Raw genomic sequence first — 18,748 nt, 5'->3', positions numbered from 1 at the left:
ATTTCCCCTTAGTGAAGCCATGCTGGCTGTCACCAAGCACCTTGTTGTTTTTCATGTGTCTTAGCATGCCTTCCAGAAGAATCTGCTCCAAGATTTTGCCAGGCACAGAGGTGAGACTGACTGGTCTGTAATTCCCTGGGTCACCCATTTTCCCCTTCTTGAAAATGGGGGTTATATTTCCCTTTTTCCAGTCGTCGGGAACTTCACCTGACTGCCGTGATTTTTCAAATATGATGGCCAGCGGCTTAGCAACTTCATTTGCCAGCTCCTTCAGGACCCGCGGATGGATTTCATCAGGACCCATGGACTTGTGCACATTCAGATTTTTAAGATGGTCTCGAACCAATTCCTCTCCTACAGTAGGCCCAAGGTCTTAATTCTCACAGGCCCTGTGTCTGCCTTCCAGGACTTGGGTGGTGCGATCAGAGCCTTTGCCAGTGAAGACCGAGATAAAGAAGTCATTCAGAACCTCAGCCTTCTCCAAATCCTGTGTAGCTAGCTCCCCCAAGAGCTTCCTGAGGGGGCCTACCTTCTCCCTAGTCTGTTTTTTATTTGCTATGTACCTGTAGAATCTCTTCCTGTTATCCTTAATATCCCTAGCCAAGTTTAATTCTAACTGGGCCTTAGCTTTCCTAACCTGGTCCCTAGCTTCCCGGACAACATTCCTGTACTAATTTATAATTGTAAATAAATGTACTAATTTATAATTGTAAAAATTCTGTCAAATCTGTTTAATGTTGAGATACTGACCCATTTGCATTTGGCAAGTGTTGGTGACCAGAAAAAAACACATTTAATCTGTTGTTATATTTATCAACTTTTGTTTTGTTAAAGTTAATCAACAGTTCATATTTGCATCTGGAAATGTTTTTCAGTACGTTTTATTTCTATTAAAAAATCCTACTGCAGTCTCCCTCATATTGGAGACTACAAGTGTCCTTAAGAACTTGTGCATTAAGATACTTAGAAAAAAAAAAAAAAAGCAGGACTTTCTTTGCAAGTTACATGTCATGAGTGTTAAGAGGACATTGTTAATAACTTGATGCCATTAAATATCCCTGATGAATTTGCAATTAAATTCATGTGAGGCATGTGAGGGAATTGATTTGAGGAGGGAGTTGGTCAAGGGATATAAAGTACGGATCAGTCGTACGTGCTGGACCATGGCTACACACACAGGCTAAGCTCTCAGGACCTTGTGATTGTTCTGCTTTTAACTAGGCTGTCACAGCTGGCCTGCTGTAGGATGCTCTGCTACACTGTTGTTTTATATAAATCAACAGTGAAACGTGGCTGTGGGGGAGGAAAGTTGTCATTACTGCTGGATTGTGGCTTTTTTAACTGGGATTTTTTTACATATTGTTATTCCACTAGCATTTGGATTCAGAGGCATAATATTGTGTGTGCTCATGTCTTCTGCACTATTACTGTTGAGGAATGGAAAGATATTTTTTTTTTAATTAGGTTTTAATTTATATAAAATAATTACATTAATTAAATTTAAATTGCACTAAAAATTCATGTACCTGGTTGGCAGAGTTTATTATGGGTGATATTATGAAATCTAAATTATTTGCTCATATATTTACTTGAAGGGAAGGAGCAACTCCCAGGTGATTGGCATACCTCCTCTTTTCAGGAAGACTTGTGTTAACAAAAAAGATAAGGCCAGAAGCAATGAGAGCTGGGGATCAGGTCTCCTGTAATCTTTGTCTTATTGTTAGCTAGTGTGAAGTGAGCATTTTTCACTTGAGTAGCTGCTACATACATATGACAGTAATATGCAGGTAATTACTCTTTAAGGGCTTACAGCTGTAGGAATGTGTCCTATATTGGAGATTTTTGTGTTGGCAACCTTCTCCCTGGGATTTCAGTCTGCATTTACAACTGCACTTCTGCATTTTCTCAACACTATTTCAGGCAGCTTTGAAGAACACTGTGGGAATTTCTGATCCCATAGCAGAGAGAAGGAATGCATATGACATTGTTCTAAGATTATTGTGCATTTTCTGTTTAATTCCATCAAATATGTGTGAGTACCACTGGGATCTTTTTTGTTTTTTTGAAAATATATATGAAATTGCACAAGGAGATGTAGACTTATTTTCTGTAACACTGTAGAGAATCAAATGAGCATGGCTGGTAAGTTTTTGCTGTGTATGCAGTAAAGAGTAACAAATTGAGGCCAGTGTATCTTTTGTCATGTGCAGCTCATTTTTTGCTTGAATATATGGTATCCCTTATAATAAATCTAAATAAATACTCAGAGAGGCCATACTTGCATGTCTTCACTATATACTGGGTTGGTTTTGGTTTTGATTGTTCTCTGCCTCTTAAGGCCTTTTCATTTAAATCAAGGTCAGTGATAGAAATCTCTTGGTGTAATGTCCATGTCAATTATAGAGGAGTTAACATAGTTAAACTGGATTATGGTTTTAGGTAGACAAATTTCAAATAAACTTAGCCTAACATTTGACCTAAATAGAAATGCATGGTCATTATTAATGTACTTGAAAAATCCGGGTATGAAGTAGTGCAGTGGTGTTGAATAGTAGTATGTCTGTAACTGAAATACTGGAAAATTGATGTTGTTTGAAGTATTTTTAACAGTGGTTCGTAGATACTTTTATGTTGTGATAATAACTTAGTTTCACACTGGATATAACATGGTATTCTGTCTGTTTTAATGTACCTGCTGTCTATGACAGTTTATTTGCAACTGGTGTGCATTTTGAGACTGTTGTTCAAGTGGAATTATTGTTTTCAGCATATTGCTCAGTCATTGTGATTATGATCTCTGTAAGACACGCTAGGTATCCTAAAGGAATGTCAGATCCTCTAATTAGCAGTAGACAAATACTCCTTAGAAGGTGCAATACAGAAAGGTGAAAACTAGGCCAGAACTGTAAATCTGGTGGGAGGTGATTAAATCAAAGTGTCTGGATGCATTTGTTTACTTTTTACACGTGTAATAATAAATGTGCCGTCCCACAGTACATAGACATGAGGCACCCCTGTCTGTAGAATTCAAGGTGCATCTTTAAATGTGTGACCCAAGCCAAGGGTTGCAGTTGAATGACAAGCCCATCTGTATTATTTGTGTAATAGTGCAGAGCACTTGCAAGGCACATCAGATCTTAATGTTGTCACAGATGCATTGTTCAAGCTTAAACAAAAAAGGGAAAAACTATTTTGTAAATTTGATTTGTTTGTGGTTGTTGGTTTTTTTTTTTTTTTAACTTGGGTATTTTCTGAGCTTGGTAAACAATTTTTGTTATCTTTGTGTATCGTCTTTTCCTTCTTCCTTTGTGCTTCCTTATTCTCTGGGGTATGTAATTGTACGATTACCCCCTTTTTTTGGCCACAACTTACCTTTGTTGAGAGAGAGAGAGAGACTGTACAGTGAATTAATAGCCAAGGCATAAACTCTAGGATTTTTTTACAAATTTAAGTTATGTTCCTTAGTTATGATGTATTATGACCTCCTTTCTTTCTTTTAATAGGATCTGTTTTTATGCTGAAAGTTCAAGTAAATGACATAATCAGCCATCAGTACCTGCGACAAGCGGTTGTAGAAGTGTTTGTTAACTACACAAAGACAAATTCTACTCTTACTGGAAGCAATGGAGCAGTATTAATAAAAGTTCCATATAAATTAGGAGTAAGCTTAACTATCGTATCATACAAGGATGGCTACATGTTAACACCTTTTCCTTGGAAGACTGGGAGAATACCAAGTATGTAAGCGTCTTATAGTCCTGTTATTAAACCCTATCTGTCAGTAATTAAATTTCTCTCTTTCTCAGCAGTCTGGGTAGTTACTGTCAACTGAAAATGACTGATGTCAGTCAAGGGAGATGGTGCCTGTCAAAGCAGATGTAAGGGCAAATGGTCTGTTAGACTAATCAAAATTCTCATTACTATAAAACAGAAAATAGCCCTTTTTAACTCTCAGTAGGTTATATTGTGGTACTGTGAGTGTATTCCAAGAAATTGTTTACCTAGACTCAGACGGTAATGTGTTTTGACAAAAGTCATACAGTCTTTAGTAATTCCTGGACTGCTGGTGCTTTGAGTCCTGTGTAACGGGTATAACCTTGTTGTTACAGCTTCCTTTCAGCAGTGTTTCCTCACAAGTTTTCCTTTTAGCTATTTCATGTTCTTAAAAATGATATGTTTGTTTTTTTTTTTTTTTAAAGAAGTGGAATCTTAAGAATTCCAGGCACTTGTTTATCTATAGAAGGCATAAGACAGTAGCAAACACATAACAAAGGCCTTCCTACCTAACCACTAAAATTCCTGCTCTGGACAGCAGGACTGATTTATTTATCTAGTCTTCATATATACTTTTCTTTTTAACCATTCTGTTCACTATTCCTTCAGAATCGGGTATCTTGCAGGATTTTTTTCAGTTTCACAGTGTAACAGATATTATTACTTTCCACAGTATATTCTTCTGTGATGCTTTCATTATTCCCACAAAGTCAAGCTAATATGTGGCTGTTTGAAGATACTGTCTTAATTACTGGAAAACTGTCTGGTAAGTTCAGGCTATGCAGACTATAATCTAAACACTTTGTGACAACCATCTGTACATATACAAAAAAAATATAAGTATGTTCACATCCTCATGTAATGCTTATCTCAAAACCAGATTTTCAGTTAAGTGTGCATCTGTACGTGTGGCTGTGACAAGTGCTAGACATACACAAAGCATGGAGAAAATGGGTGAAAACAGGTTTTTATACTAAATGGATTTCTGCACAGTAATAGAAGAACTGTTTGTGTATTTTACCATTGCTGAGACAAAATTTCACTCTTTTATAGATGCCAAATCGCAACCAAGTGTTCAGTTTCCAAAATTTTTAATAAAGCTTCCAACAAATCGACATATTACAAATGTAACAGCCTATCTGACAGTGCCAGAGCAGTTTCTGAAAGTAGACAGCTTTGTCTATTCAACAGGAATTCTTCTAAGCAAATCAGGTATGTAAATATGTTAAGAATTTTTTTTAGGGAAGAAATCTTCTAATTATAATGAATATGAGTGTTACAGAAAAACATATGCTTAAATTAAAAGGGCCTGAACTTGCTTCCATTGCATTAAAGCTTTCTTCTATAAATGCGTCAGGTGAGTGATTAATGTCACTTTTTCCCTTACTCCATGCAGTATTAGAACATAGCATATCTTACTAAACTGAAATACTCCTTCAGAATCTGCTTTTCACATATATATATGTATGTATATAAGGTGTTTACTAAACATGTATGTGTATAAATATATACACACACTTAAGTAAAAATACAGTTATGGTCAGCGTGTAAACTAGATTAACCTAAAGAAATAAGTGAAACTGCAGCAGTGGACTTCAGCTGTGGGGTTTTCTGCGTCTTCACTAAAATGGCTGCTGTCCCTAGGAACTTTACACCTAGCATAAAAATTTTATGGAAGCTCATGTTTAGCTCATGGGCAAGATAATCTGTGTGAGCCTGTTTGAAATGAAGTAGTCACTGTGTATACAGAGCACAGCTGTAATAATTTTTTCTGTGCATTTGTTTCATTGGAGAAGCAGTAGGTAGTTTCATGCGCATATGCAGTTGGATCTTTCAGTATTTGTCATTCTACAGATTTTTTTTATTATTTGCATAAATACAGTCTCTGGTAGATAGTACTGTGTGCAGCTTCATCTTTCTTTTGTTCTTCTATTCCCAGTTGAACTGAAGCCGTGAGGCTCTTAAATTCATAGCAGCACATGAGGAAGCCACTACATAACTTGTTTGAACTTGTCATGCTCATTTAATTTTCATCAAAGCTTTTAAAAACTTTTCTTACCTTCATTTCACCTCTTTACATGTAAAGTATAAGAGAATAAACAGTATTTCTCCCCTTCAGGTTTTCCTTTTAATCTGTCTGTCATGTGTTCTAAATTATTCATATACTCCTAAAGGAATAAGTTTTCTTTTAGGGCAGGTGGAAGCTAATTGATATTGGATGCACCAGGATTTTTCTCACAGCCAGCTTCTTACAGCTTAAATCAATTTAACAGTGTTTCATCATACTGTCATTCTGAAGTATTTGCAAATTAGCATTAAGGAAAACAAAGAAAAACTTTCAGGCTTCACTGTAAAACTGTGAATATGCAACATTTTCTGTGAGCGTTCTGACAAGCCTCATGATTAACTATTCAGTTAATTATACCTGCCAAATTAGAAAGTTAATCCTTACAGGAAAGTTTTAAGAGGACTGTTCAACTAAGGAAAAATGCAGCAGTCATATGTTTGCGTATGGCTTCAGCTTGATTCAGTGTTACATATATTGCAATTATACAAAAAATCTTTGTATTTCATCATAGGATAGCTGTTTTGCAGTCACATTATCTGAGGGCTAAAAACCATCTTCCCTCACACCCAAGCCAGATTTTGCCTCACTGTTGTTTCTGCAGTCATCATTAAACCTATATGTCAAAAGTCTGTTTCGCTTTTACAGATTTGGTATAGAAATGACTAGGGTTTATTTTAGTCGCATTTTGAAATTCCAGAAGAGAAAAATGTTGATTTTTATTTCACTGAGTTGTGATATCTACTGTGTAGCTGAATATGAATGGGGGGCTCAGTTCTAATTACAATTAGGATATAGTCTTAATTATAAATATATATTTTTTTAAATACACTTTGAATGGAGAATTATAGCCAAGCTATTTCTCACATATAGGTTTCAAAAGCATGGAATTAGCTCCTCTTGCTGCAATATGTGTAAGCGTTCGTTTAACTGGGAAAGAACTAAAAGTAAATGGTCCCATTCAGATTACACTTCCTCTTCCCACAAGTACTGTAAAATCAGGAGATGTTGTACCTGCATGGGCATTTGATATGAAAACTGGTAAGTGGACTAAGTTATTTGTTATTCTGCCTTTTGGCACATGTATATAGTTTTGGCCATATAACACTGTATGTCATGGAAGAGGGATTGCACTAATGTATGAGCTGGTGATAAATAGTCACTAATTTTTTTTTTATTGATTAGCTTGAATTGTTCAAATGAATTTCCCTGCTTTCATTAGTTCAAAAAGCTTTGGTAAAATTCATTAGCATTCCGATTGAACAAATTTTAAAATAAGTGGATTTTTATTTTGATGGGAGGCTAAGGATTCAGGGGACATACATTTTAGGTGATGTTAAATTTTAAGCCAGGTAATTTTTTGAATGCCTTTTTAAAAGAAAATCAGACTTAAAGATTTGGATGTTTTTTTCATGGAGTATAGCTGTAAAGATCCTTTGACACTAAAACTGGAATAGATACTACTTCAGTTAACAAAAGCATTTCAGAAAATGAAATTAAGCCAAAATAAGAGTTATCAAAGGGAACAACATTGTTCTTACAGTATGTGTTGGAAGAGGAGCCTGAAGATTAGACATTCTAAACCTTTTGTCAGCCGTTCATGTCTAATTTTAGTCAGTAGTAAGTAATGAGGTAGATAAGCTTATCCCATTTAGATGTGCGTACACACCTAATACAGGACAAGTGTACTGATAGTCTTACATTGTACCTTATAATTTCCATCACACTTTGGCTTTAAATGTGCAAGCGAGTGAAGAGGTAAGTGTTTTACTCCTTATTAAGGCAAAAAGCTGTTATTCAACTGTTAGAAGTACGGCAGGGGACACCAGATCCAAAAAGTGTTGTTTACGTGTTCAAGAAACAAATCTATCATCTTAAAGAACAAAGAACACTGAATTGAGAACATGTTAATAAAAATGACTAGGTTGTCTCTTGGGATAACAGTGACTAGAGTAACTTTTGGAATAGATTAAATCTATCTATACACCTAGAAGACTTCAGAGGGGTGACTCAAGAAAGGATTTTAGTCTGACATGGTGAAATAGCACAAGGGGATTTAATTTCTTGCTGCCACAGCCACTTTTGCCAGCTCCTTTGTTAATCTGTACCTGTGCTGAGTTGTTTTATCTCACTAAATGGATAACTGGTGTTATTACACAGTGTTATTAAAACAAAAAGTTGACAGAGTAGCTCAGCGCAGGATCAGGTTAGAGTATAAACCAGTGTAAGATGTGTATGTGGTTGTTGAGGGACATACTCAACAGGCCTATGTAGGCATGTTGGCCTTGGTACAGCAAAAACAGGAGCGTGGCTTGTTGATCCAGCACAACTGAAACAGTTGTTTTTTAGCTGTCAGATGGTGTGTTCTCTGATAGAGGTGAACTGTTTATAGTGGGTGCTCACTGAGGTGTAGTGTCTGCATGGAGCATTCATTGATGCTTGCTGATGAGAGGACTAGGAGGACTGTGGACAAGAAAGAGGGACTTTTGGGGCATAACTCTAACTTTCACTTTTTCTTCTGCTTCCTCATCTCTTCTCTGCAGTGAAAATTTGGAACTGTATTTGTTGTTCCGGAGGTTTATTCTTAAATATGTTTCTTTGATGTTTACCTTTGATTTGACATGTGCAAAACTACTTTTTTCTAAGATAACTGAGTAATAGCAAGGTATTTCTTAGTCAAGGTTCTGGTGACTGCAGACAGTTGAACACCTCAGCTCTCCAGCAAGCATTCAAGAGGGTACGTAAGTAACAGTAGGCCTCCAACTGAGCTGAACGGAGGCCTACTGTTGCACTGAATAATGAGGATTTGGCATCCTAGATGTAGTGTGTGGGATGGTCCCCAGCAGTATCTTGACACACTCTTTTAAACGCTGAAGTCCTTGGATAATATGTCATAATGGTAATCAGAGCTTCCATGTCAGTATTGATAGTGGTAAGGGAGCAGGTCTGTGTTTGAAGTTGTGTAGACTAATCTATATGCATCAGAAAAAAGATAGAAACCGCTTTCACGTGTCTGCCTGTGCAATGTTCCGTGGGGTTACTTTAAGTGTAATAGTACTAAGACTGTTCCTGGAAAATGAGGTTTTCTAATTATGTTCCAGCTGCTGTAAATGCAGAATTTGTTGATGTATACTGAATGTGGCTTCCTTCTTTTTCTTTCTAAGTATTTTGCCTCATTAGTACCAGAAGTACTTTGTAGATTTTAACAGAATAAAAAAAAAAAAAAAAGCAAGCTCGCATTCCAACATTAAATTGAGAACAATATTGCGCTGCTTGGCAGTAATTGCTAGAGAATATGTGCTTACTCATAATTCACAGATTCCCAATGGTTGGAAGGGACCTCAAAAGATCATCTAGTCCAACCCCCCTGCAAGAGCGGGGTAAGGTAGAGTACATCACACAGGAACTTGTCCAGGCGGGCCTTGAATATCTCCAATGTAGGAGACTCCACAACCCCCCTGGGCAACCTGTTCCAATGCTCTGTCACTCTCACAGTAAAGAAGTTTTTCCTGATGTTCACATTGAACCTCCTATGCTCCAGTTTACACCCATTGCCCCTTGTTCTGTCACTGGACATCACTGAAAAAAAACTAGCTCCATCATCCTGACACTCACCCTTTACATATTTGTAAACATTGATGAGGTCACCCCTCAGTCTCCTCTTCTCCAAGCTAAAGAGACCCAGCTCCCTCAGCCTCTCCTCATAAGGGAGATGTTCCACTCCCTTTATCATCTTTGCGGCTCTGCGCTGGACTCTTTCAAGCAATTCCCTGTCCTTCTTGAACTGAGGGGCCCAGAACTGGACACAATATTCCAGATGCAGCCTCACCAAGACAGAGGGGGAGGAGAACCTCTCTTGACCTACTAACCACACCCTTTCTAATGCACCCTAGGATGCCATTGGCCTTCTTGGCCACAAGGGCACATTGCTGGCTTATGGTCATCCTCCTATCCACCAGGACCCCCAGGCCCCTTTCCCCTTCACTACTTTCCAGGAGGTCAGCCCCCAACCTGTACTGGTACATGGGGTTGTTCTTCCCCAGATGCAAGACTCTATACTTGCCCTTGTTGAATTTCATCAAGTTTCTCGCCGCCCAACTCTCCAGCCTATCCAGGTCTCACTGAATGGCAGCACAGCCTTCTGGTGTGTCAGCCACTCCTCCCAGTTTAGTGTCATCAGCAAACTTGCTGAGGGTACACACAGTTCCCTCATCCAGGTCATTGGTGAAAATATTAAACAGCACTGGTCCCAGCACTGACCCCTGAGGGACTCCACTAGTCACAGACCTCCAGCTAGATTCTGCCCCATTGACCACAACTCTCAACCTTCTTCCTTTCAACCAGTTCTTGATCCACCTCACTACCTGATCATCAAGCCCACACTTCCTTAGCTTATCTATGAGGATGCTGTAGGAGACAGTATCAAATGCCCTCCTGAAATCAAGAAAAAAAAAATCACATCTTAGTGTTTTTCTTATTATGTACTATTTTCTATGCAGTATACTGTGGAAGAGATAATCTGCTGAAGAGGACAGCAAAGTTTATATAGCTTCTTACATGTTTGTTCAGTCAAGGTGGAGCTTCTGGAAACCTAAAATTTTTTATTGCCTTTTGTAGTGGTGGTTTGTGTAGGGTTTGTATCTGTCTGTAAGTAGCCTACCCTCAATACTTGTAAAACAATGGTTTTACAGTATAGCACCATCTTGCCTTAGAGTTGAGAGGGCAGAGAATTTTGGGACCTGTTGTTGCCTCCATATGAGAATTAGGGATAGAAGACTTTTCTGGCTGGTTTTGCTCCTGAATCTGGAGAAGAGGATTTCCAGGTGACTGAGTAACTGAGAAACCACCTCTTTGAGGGCTCTAGGTGGCTGCTGCTGTTCCCCTCTGCCAGCTGTCACAAGTTACCAGGAAAAGGCTGCAAGTTTTACTGCGGAATGATACTTTGTGTGTGTGGGTGTGAAGTGACACAGCATGTGTCACTTCTCAGATTCCTCCTGTATGGTAGATTTTTCCTTTCACTTTGCTGAAAGAAAGATCTTGGAGGAAAATCAAAATGATAGGGCTTATATGAATTATACTTTTTGTGTGCTTTGGTTAGTGTTATTTTAAGAAAGCTGGTGGTTCTCTCGCCTTCTTAGTATTTGCAGTTTGAAAATGTAAGGTTGTTTATATGAAGTTGTTTTCTGTCCTTGGAATTTCACAGATAAATGTGTTCAAATGTAGCTCTGTCTTTTCTACTACATGCTTTATTAATTGTGGAAGCTGGCATACTGTAATACCTGTCTTTTGCATAGCTAAACGGTGTAGAATCTGTATCTTAACAATAGACCTTCCTTGGGTTAACTGAACTGTTACTACCTTTTGGCAGGGAGGGGGAGAGAATTATTCAAGACAAACATTGTTCATCCTATTGTAGTTTATTAGATTAAAATGCTTTCCCTCAAAGTGCTGCTAGTTAATGTTAAATTTGTATTCATATGCTTAAATTACCTGCTCCTTGATTTTTTATTTTTTTTTTAAGTCTTGGACCTCATACATGCTTAACCTCATAGAACAGGATTTTTTGCATGATTTGTGTGCTTACCTATGAAAGATATTTATAGAAATTACATTAAATTAATTCTGGTAAATAATGTTGATGTTCTGTTTCAAAGTAAATGCCCACTCAGGGATTCCTGCAGTGAAATTACCAAGAGAGAAAGTATGCATGTTTAGCTAAGGTTGTGTAATGATGCATAGTAATAAGATTCTGTTTTTCCTGTGACCTTGTGTATTTTTGCTAACAGCTTAATCACTAATGGTTTGATCTATAGAAGAATGCTTCATGACTTGTGCAATATTTTGTCTTTTTTTTCCAGGTGCTTGGGTAAGTCAAGGGCTAGGAATGGTAAAGGAAGCAGATGGTCAATTAGTATGGACATACACTGCTCAACACTTAGGCTACTGGATAGCAGCTCCACTGCCCGGAGCAAGAGGTATTGCAACAACTGGCAAAGAGATCACTGGCTAACCCAAGTAATACTATACTGTAAGGCTGTCAGTTTGATTGCTTTTATTTAACAGCAGAAAGGGAAAAACAACATGCAGTTTGAACAGTTGGATAACTTCTGTTTGCATCCTGATAGTGTGCCTTTGTGCTTGTAACTGTTCCCTAGAACTTCAGATACTAAAGGGGGAAAAGTCCAGACTGTATTTGAATTTACATGTTTATACTGTCACCGTCTTTTGGGAGAAGCCTGCAAGGGAGCTGTGCCTATGGAGAGCTAGAAATCAACAGGACTGTATCCCTTACTGTAGAGGATCAGAGATGACAGGAGGAAATGCAGTGAAAAAATTAATCTTGGGTAGAACAGCCCCAGTGAATTCTGTTTTATGTAAACTTGTTGAATGTTTTGCAAATTCATATGAAGGGTTTCTTATCAGAGAACTAGGATGTCAAATTAAAAACATACCACTTTCTGACAGAAGCACTATGCAGAAAATATGGATCATATTTCTAAATGGACACCTAATACAAGCGTAATTTGACTGGAATTGAGTAGATGTCATGTAAGGCTTTAATACTTGAGATGACCCTTTCAAGATGTATTACATTGTAACCACTGAATGTTTTCAGCTTGAAATAGCAAGGTGAAAAGGAAAGGATAAACATAGTGCCATAGCAACACGAAATTACTGAAAAAGTATAGTTTAATTTATTAGCTACAGCTTTGCATATGAAGCGGAATTGTTTTTGAGAGCTAACTCTTTTTTTGCTTGGCAATCTAGAATCCATTATTAGTGCAGTTTCCAAGGACATCACAGCCTATCACACAGTGTTTCTGACTGCCATCCTGGGAGGTACTGTTGTCATTATCATTGGATTTTTTGCTGTTCTTCTTTGTTACTGCAGGTAAGCGAAAATAAGCTCAGCATGAATGGAATTTAAGGTTGATAAAATAGTCTTTTGAAGTTGAGGCTTGTTTCCTTAGCTAAACTATAATGCATAGCCTAATATGTCTTTAAAAATCACTGTTATTACAGAACTTTGTTTAAAGTTTGTGATGGCACATTACAGTTCTTAACAAAATCTGATCTTCAGCTCTGGAAGTCAACAGTATAGTATTTCTTGGTATGCTCTACAGTCACCCTGCATCTTTTTTGCTTAGGGATAAATGTGGTCGGACACAAAAGAAGGAAAAAAGTACAACTAAGCTGGAGGTCATCAAAAAAGACCAGACTACATCAACTACACACATAAATCACATCAGTGCTGTCAAAGGATCTTTAAAGTTGGAGGATAAGTCACAGCTATACACATCCAAGATTTCATACAGCCCTCAAAGAAGGATGTCCATAGCCACAGAAGATGGAAAATCACGAGACAATTTTAAAATCTACACAGAGAATGCTTCTTACCATTTATCCTGTCAGACTGGTCAGTCAAGAAATTCAGCCCATTCATTGGAGCCTAGTGCTGGAGTTAGGCATTTACAGCAGCTGAAGCATAGTAGCAGTACTATTTCCCAGGCTCCCAGGGACATTCAAGACCAAAACAGATACCTTTCACTGAAAGAGGAGATGTATGGGCTTGCCCATATCCCAGAACACCTGATGCATATTTACAATCAACCTATTGCTATTCTTCAAACCTCTGACCTTTTCCACTCCCCAGAACAATTGCATCCTGCTAAATCAGCAACTTTGCCAAGAAAAGGGCAGTTAGTTTATAGCCCCATGATGGAACCCACGAATCACGACAGTTACATGCAAACGTTACCGAAAATGCCAGGTCACTCTCATCCACAGCCTTCTGTCTGCAGAGATGAAAACAGTGTGTTAGATAGCAAAGAGTGCTTACCATCTCAGACTTCAAACTGGGGGCGGTACACTAATAGCTTGCTGGAATCCGTCTCTGTTCCTGGGACATTGAATGAAGCAGTTGTAATGACTCCATTTTCATCTGAACTTCAAGGTATTTCAGAACAAACATTATTGGAACTCTCTAAAGGAAAACCATGTCCACACCCTCGAGCATGGTTTGTGTCCCTGGATGGAAAGCCAGTCGCTCAAGTGAGGCATTCTTTCATAGATCTGAAAAAGGGTAGAAAAACAGAGAGTAATGATACCAGTCTGGACTCTGGTGTGGACATGAATGAGCATCATCCTGGTAGGAAACTGGAGAGAGAGAAAACTTTCATTAAAACTATGCCTCATTCTAAGATCCTTTACTTGGAAGACCTGGATCTGAGTAGCAGTGAAAGTGGGACCACTGTTTGCACTACAGAGGACCAGGCTGTGAGATACCTTATGGATGGAGGGAATGTACCAGTCATAGAACAACATGAAGAAGGTCTGAAAAGAAAAACTGTATCAGGAAGTCGTGAATGTGGTATCCCTTCTGCTAAAAAAAGGGATAGACCATCTATCATGAGAAGAGATAGCAAAACCAGTATCTGGAAGAAAAGAGAGGAGAGGCCGCTTCTTCCTATAAATTAAAACACAGTGTGCTTTGTGGTCTTGTTCTCCCTGCTGATATTGACCTCTTGGCTGCTTCTGTATTTCTGCATTGTTGGGTTTGTTAGCGTAGGAACTGACACATAACCACCGGAATGGTTATATGAGGTGCTTTATTGCAGCGCTGGGAAACCAGGGGCACGCGCCCAAATCTGGCTTCAGTCTTGTCACCTAGCATTCCCAATTTATACAGTATCCAACACAGATTACATCACCAATTAACACGTATGCCCTACATCAGTCCATTACGACATCAGCCTCTTCTGCGCTTGCGCAGCCCCCTCTGGTGGTCGTCCTGATGAAGTAAGGAGTCTTCCTCGGATGAAGTAAGTAGTCTTCCTCGGATGAAGTAAGAAGTCTTCCTCAGCTTGTCCTTTTCACCTTCTGTTCTTTGGACATGTTCCAACCATTATGTGGATGTCAGCATTGTTCTATTTCCCCTTGACTGCCTCTGGTATGCCTAGGTTCTACTTGGATAGAGTTTTACAATATACTTTCCTAATTTATCACTATACCCTTCACCATATACAGATGTATTACCTCCTGCTACCAAGACTACTATTGTATCACTGGTTACAGGTTAACCACGATACCGGACTGCAAAATTATAGCTCTTTCTAATCTACAAAATCACACTATTGATTTATAAACCTCTTAAACATAATCATTCCTACCAGTTATACATATATAACTATTCTATCTTTCAAAAATTTCACTCTTTTCCAACATTTCCCCCCTTTGAAAATACTTCACTCAACTTAAGTCAAGTATTTTCATTTCCTTAGGTAGCTGTTTCCTGATATGTGGGAGGAGAGGGGGGGCTTTGGATATTCTTTAATTACTGTCCCTATAATTCGATGAGTCCATGCATTGTTCCGAGCCATTTCTCTTCGAATACAAAAATACATCAGATACAGCATTAAGAACACAATCATCATTACAACTACTGTTTGCAAAAGGGAACGGACCCATCCAGTGAGGTGAAGGCCTAAACTATCAAAGAGTGCTCCAATCCAATTTTGTTCAATATATTTTCTTTCTCCTTCCGCTTCTTGTTCCACTTTGGTCAGCTGGGAAATATCATATTCTATGTTTGCAGTTACATTAGGAATGTGAACACAACAATGATCTATGCTACCTTTCAAATATCCACAAACACCATGTTCCTTGAGTAACAACAGGTCTAATGCCATTCTGTTCTGCAAAATCATTTTAGTTGGTGCTTGTAATTGCAAATTTAAATCTCTGAATCCTTTCTTTGTCACCCTGGCTAATCTTTTTGTTTGGCCAATCAGCCTGTCAATCATTTCTCTATTTTGATATGCTGCTATTTGTGCAAATAAAGATTCAAAAACCCCTGTGGAGGGCTCCTGCCATGTGTCATCATCATCATCATCATCTACATTTCTTTTTGTTCGAATTTGCAGGGTTTCTAACTTGTTTTTGACTGGTGACTTTTTCCAAATTGGACAAAGAGTTGGTAATCCCAGGGTGATTTTTTTTTTTTTTTTAATTTATTTTTTTTTTGGTTATATGGGTAGGTGAGTAGTCCAGGTTCCATCACTTGCTGCCCAAACAAAATGTCCTATACTACGCACTGTAGAATATTTACAATCTTCATCGTCACTTAGGACCTGTATTCCTTTTCCTCCAATTTTAGTCCCCGGCATGCAAATCCTGCCATTAAAGCAATCTTAACTAGAGGTATTGTGATTTCCTCAGGGTCCGTGTCACAATCTAAAATTTTGGTACAATTCCACCAAGGAACGTTTTTGATAACATCCCAACTAACCCTATTTATAGACAGCAAATCATCGATGTCTATATTCTCTGCTACGTTTTGCTTTCCTGTCCATTTAAGGCACCAAGATGTATTTTCGATATATTGAAATTTCTGCAAAATGCTCATTGACCAAATTGTGTCCCAGTTCTGTTTTAAACCATTTTATTTTTCTTTCTTTGCAAAGTCTGTATTGAGTTTGGTTGTGTACACAATTGCCAATTATTGTTCCTTTACATTCATACATGGTGTGATAGACTAGTATTTGAGAGGTTACTCCCCCTCGTCTAGTTGTGGTAATGCATTCATTACAGTCGTCGCTTTTATCAGCTGCGACATTTGCCTATATGGGCCCAAACAGAACCATTGCCAAAAGAGGTCCGGTCAGGATCATAGTGCTCAGCGGTCACAGCCCCAGGGGTTGCAGCCCTTGGCAGACCCTTCCAGCTGCAGCACTGATTCCCTCCGGTCTTGCCCTCTCTGGCAGGTCAGATGTATATTTCTCGTCAGCTATTATGACAATAATATTTGATCCACAACAACTGTTCCAACGAGGTTATAGTTTCACACCGAATGCAAAAGAACTGTAATTGATTTCTCATTTATTACCCTCAGATCCCATACTAATCTATATTCACCATTTTCAAAATAATCACTGCATCCAATTTGGCCAATAAGTCCCATCCTAAAAGGGAATGGGGCATTCAGGTACATATAGAAATTTGTGTGTTAATTCCTTTCCTCTAAGTCGCAGATCCAGGGGCTGCAATAATGGTCATATTTCCTCCTTCCCTGTGGCTCCCACAATTGTTGTAGTTCTTTCCCCTAATCTTCCATGTAAATCATTTAAAACTGAATAGGTAGCCCCTGTGTCCACTAAAAATTTTACTTCTTCCTCTCCTAATTGGATTTTCACGAGGGGCTCTTCACTTCTCACCCTGTCTAGTCAGCTTTGGTTATCAAACTCTCCTAACACCATCGCCTTAGCTGCATCAGATCCCATAAAAGAATTCCCTGGAGACATAAATTGTCCTCCCCTAAATGGACATTCATTTTTCCAGTGTCCTTCCTGTTTGCAGTATGCACGTTGATTATATCCTAACCTTTCTACATTCATTCTTGCTTTTGGATTACAAAATCCTCTTCCTCTAGGGTTAGAGAGACGCTGTTCTCTCCCCTGGGTTGCTGCCAACAAATTCTGCTGCTGATTGTTTTCAGGTAAATAAATCTCCAGGTGAGAAGGGTACTTTAATGCACACTGGTCCTTCTGTTCCAACTCCCTGTCTTAAAGGCACAAGCACTCCTCTGGACGTCTGAGCCTGCACTTTTCTTTTTATTTCCCCTCTGGCGAGTTCTATGCAAGACTGGGGTAATGGGGAGGCTTGCTTTCTGATCTCTTTTACACTCGCAACTATCCAGACTCTCGAGGTCACTATCACTCATCTTCTCCCCCCCCTTTCTTCATTTAATGCTGGCGGGGCTGACAGAGCGACTGCCAAATCCAAACTTTCAATATCCCTCCGGTGTTGTAAGCTATTGTCTAAAACAAGGCACTTTATACATTTTCTCAGTAACACATTCCTTACACTGTTCATTAACATTTACCTTTACACCCATTATTTCACAAGATTTTTGCCACTCATCATTATTTCTTAAAGAAAAGAATTATATATAACACCTTGTCCCATTTGTCTTTCCTGTTATAACATCAACTGCAGTATAGTATTATATGGTTAAGTCCCATTTTTCAGGCCATTTCTCCTGATCCCCCAGTTCATACTGTGTCCACCATACATTACAATAATTAATTAATTTGCTTTTCAGCATACTCTGTCCAAATCCACCCTCCTTCCAATGGCTTAAAATACAGCCTAATGGAGAGGACTTGGGAACCGACAGCATTTTTTTCTTTTTTCTCTTTTTCTTTTTTTTTCTTTTTTTTTCTCTTTTTCTTTTTTTTCTTTTTCCTTTTTTATTTCCTTTTTCCTTTTGTTTTTCCTTTTTTTTTCCTTTTCTTTTTCTTTTTTTTCACCTTTTTTTTTCTCTACTCCACACACACCACACACTCGCCACTAAGTTACAACATTTAGACAGACAGATGCTGATCCCGCAGCACAAATACCAATACCAATACCACTTCTGCCGAACCTGCAGAGCTTTCGCTACTGTCTAACGGACGGCGCCTAGGCTTTTACCCCGGGAGCTCCCTAGCCCCAACCAAGCGCAGCTTTCGCCGCGTCTAACAGGCAGGCTTTACCAAATCAGACTTCGCGAGGCCAGATGCAGCTTTCACCGCATCTCTCTGGTAGACTTTTTGAAGCCAAAGTTTCACCAAACCAAGCAGGCTTCGCCTACAGCCAAGCTTATCAGAAGTCTGTACCCTTACACTTTACCAAAATTCGGTACCATAATTACCAAACCATACGAAAATTTAATACTGTAATTACCAAACCATACTTTACAAAATCGGCACTGTGACCGAACCAGAAAAAAAGAAAAAGCACCTTTCCTTACCATATCAGAGGTCCGTCGTGAGCAGCGGAGGTCGGTCGCGGTCGATGGCTCCCCGAGAATCTCTCGGTGCCGGCTGGAGCAGGACCAAAATGCGATCCACCTCGGCAGTGCCCGCGAGG

At 38.8% G+C, this 18,748-nt stretch overlaps 1 protein-coding gene across 1 annotated transcript in view; it reads left to right on the top strand.

Annotated features, from left to right (window-relative positions):
- FAM171B (family with sequence similarity 171 member B) overlaps positions 1-14,392 on the top strand; it is a 41,406-nt gene extending 27,014 nt beyond the window's left edge. The window contains exons 2-8 of the mRNA XM_061364648.1: positions 3,504-3,737; positions 4,448-4,540; positions 4,828-4,986; positions 6,713-6,880; positions 11,698-11,814; positions 12,608-12,731; positions 12,988-14,392. Coding sequence (XP_061220632.1) covers positions 3,504-3,737; positions 4,448-4,540; positions 4,828-4,986; positions 6,713-6,880; positions 11,698-11,814; positions 12,608-12,731; positions 12,988-14,317 — 2,225 coding nt within the window. The 3' untranslated portion in view covers positions 14,318-14,392. The remainder of the gene's footprint in view (positions 1-3,503; positions 3,738-4,447; positions 4,541-4,827; positions 4,987-6,712; positions 6,881-11,697; positions 11,815-12,607; positions 12,732-12,987) is intronic.
- The last annotated feature ends 4,356 nt before the right edge of the window (positions 14,393-18,748 follow it).

This window comes from Neopsephotus bourkii, unplaced genomic scaffold (assembly GCF_033783945.1).
Source record: "Neopsephotus bourkii isolate Nb327-2 ecotype Australia unplaced genomic scaffold, CSIRO-AGI_Nbou_v1 NB_1245, whole genome shotgun sequence".
In the NCBI taxonomy this organism is placed as follows: Eukaryota; Metazoa; Chordata; class Aves; order Psittaciformes; family Psittacidae; genus Neopsephotus; species Neopsephotus bourkii.
Note: the sequence above shows the minus strand (reverse complement) of the source record. Positions and strands in the feature narration are given on the sequence as shown.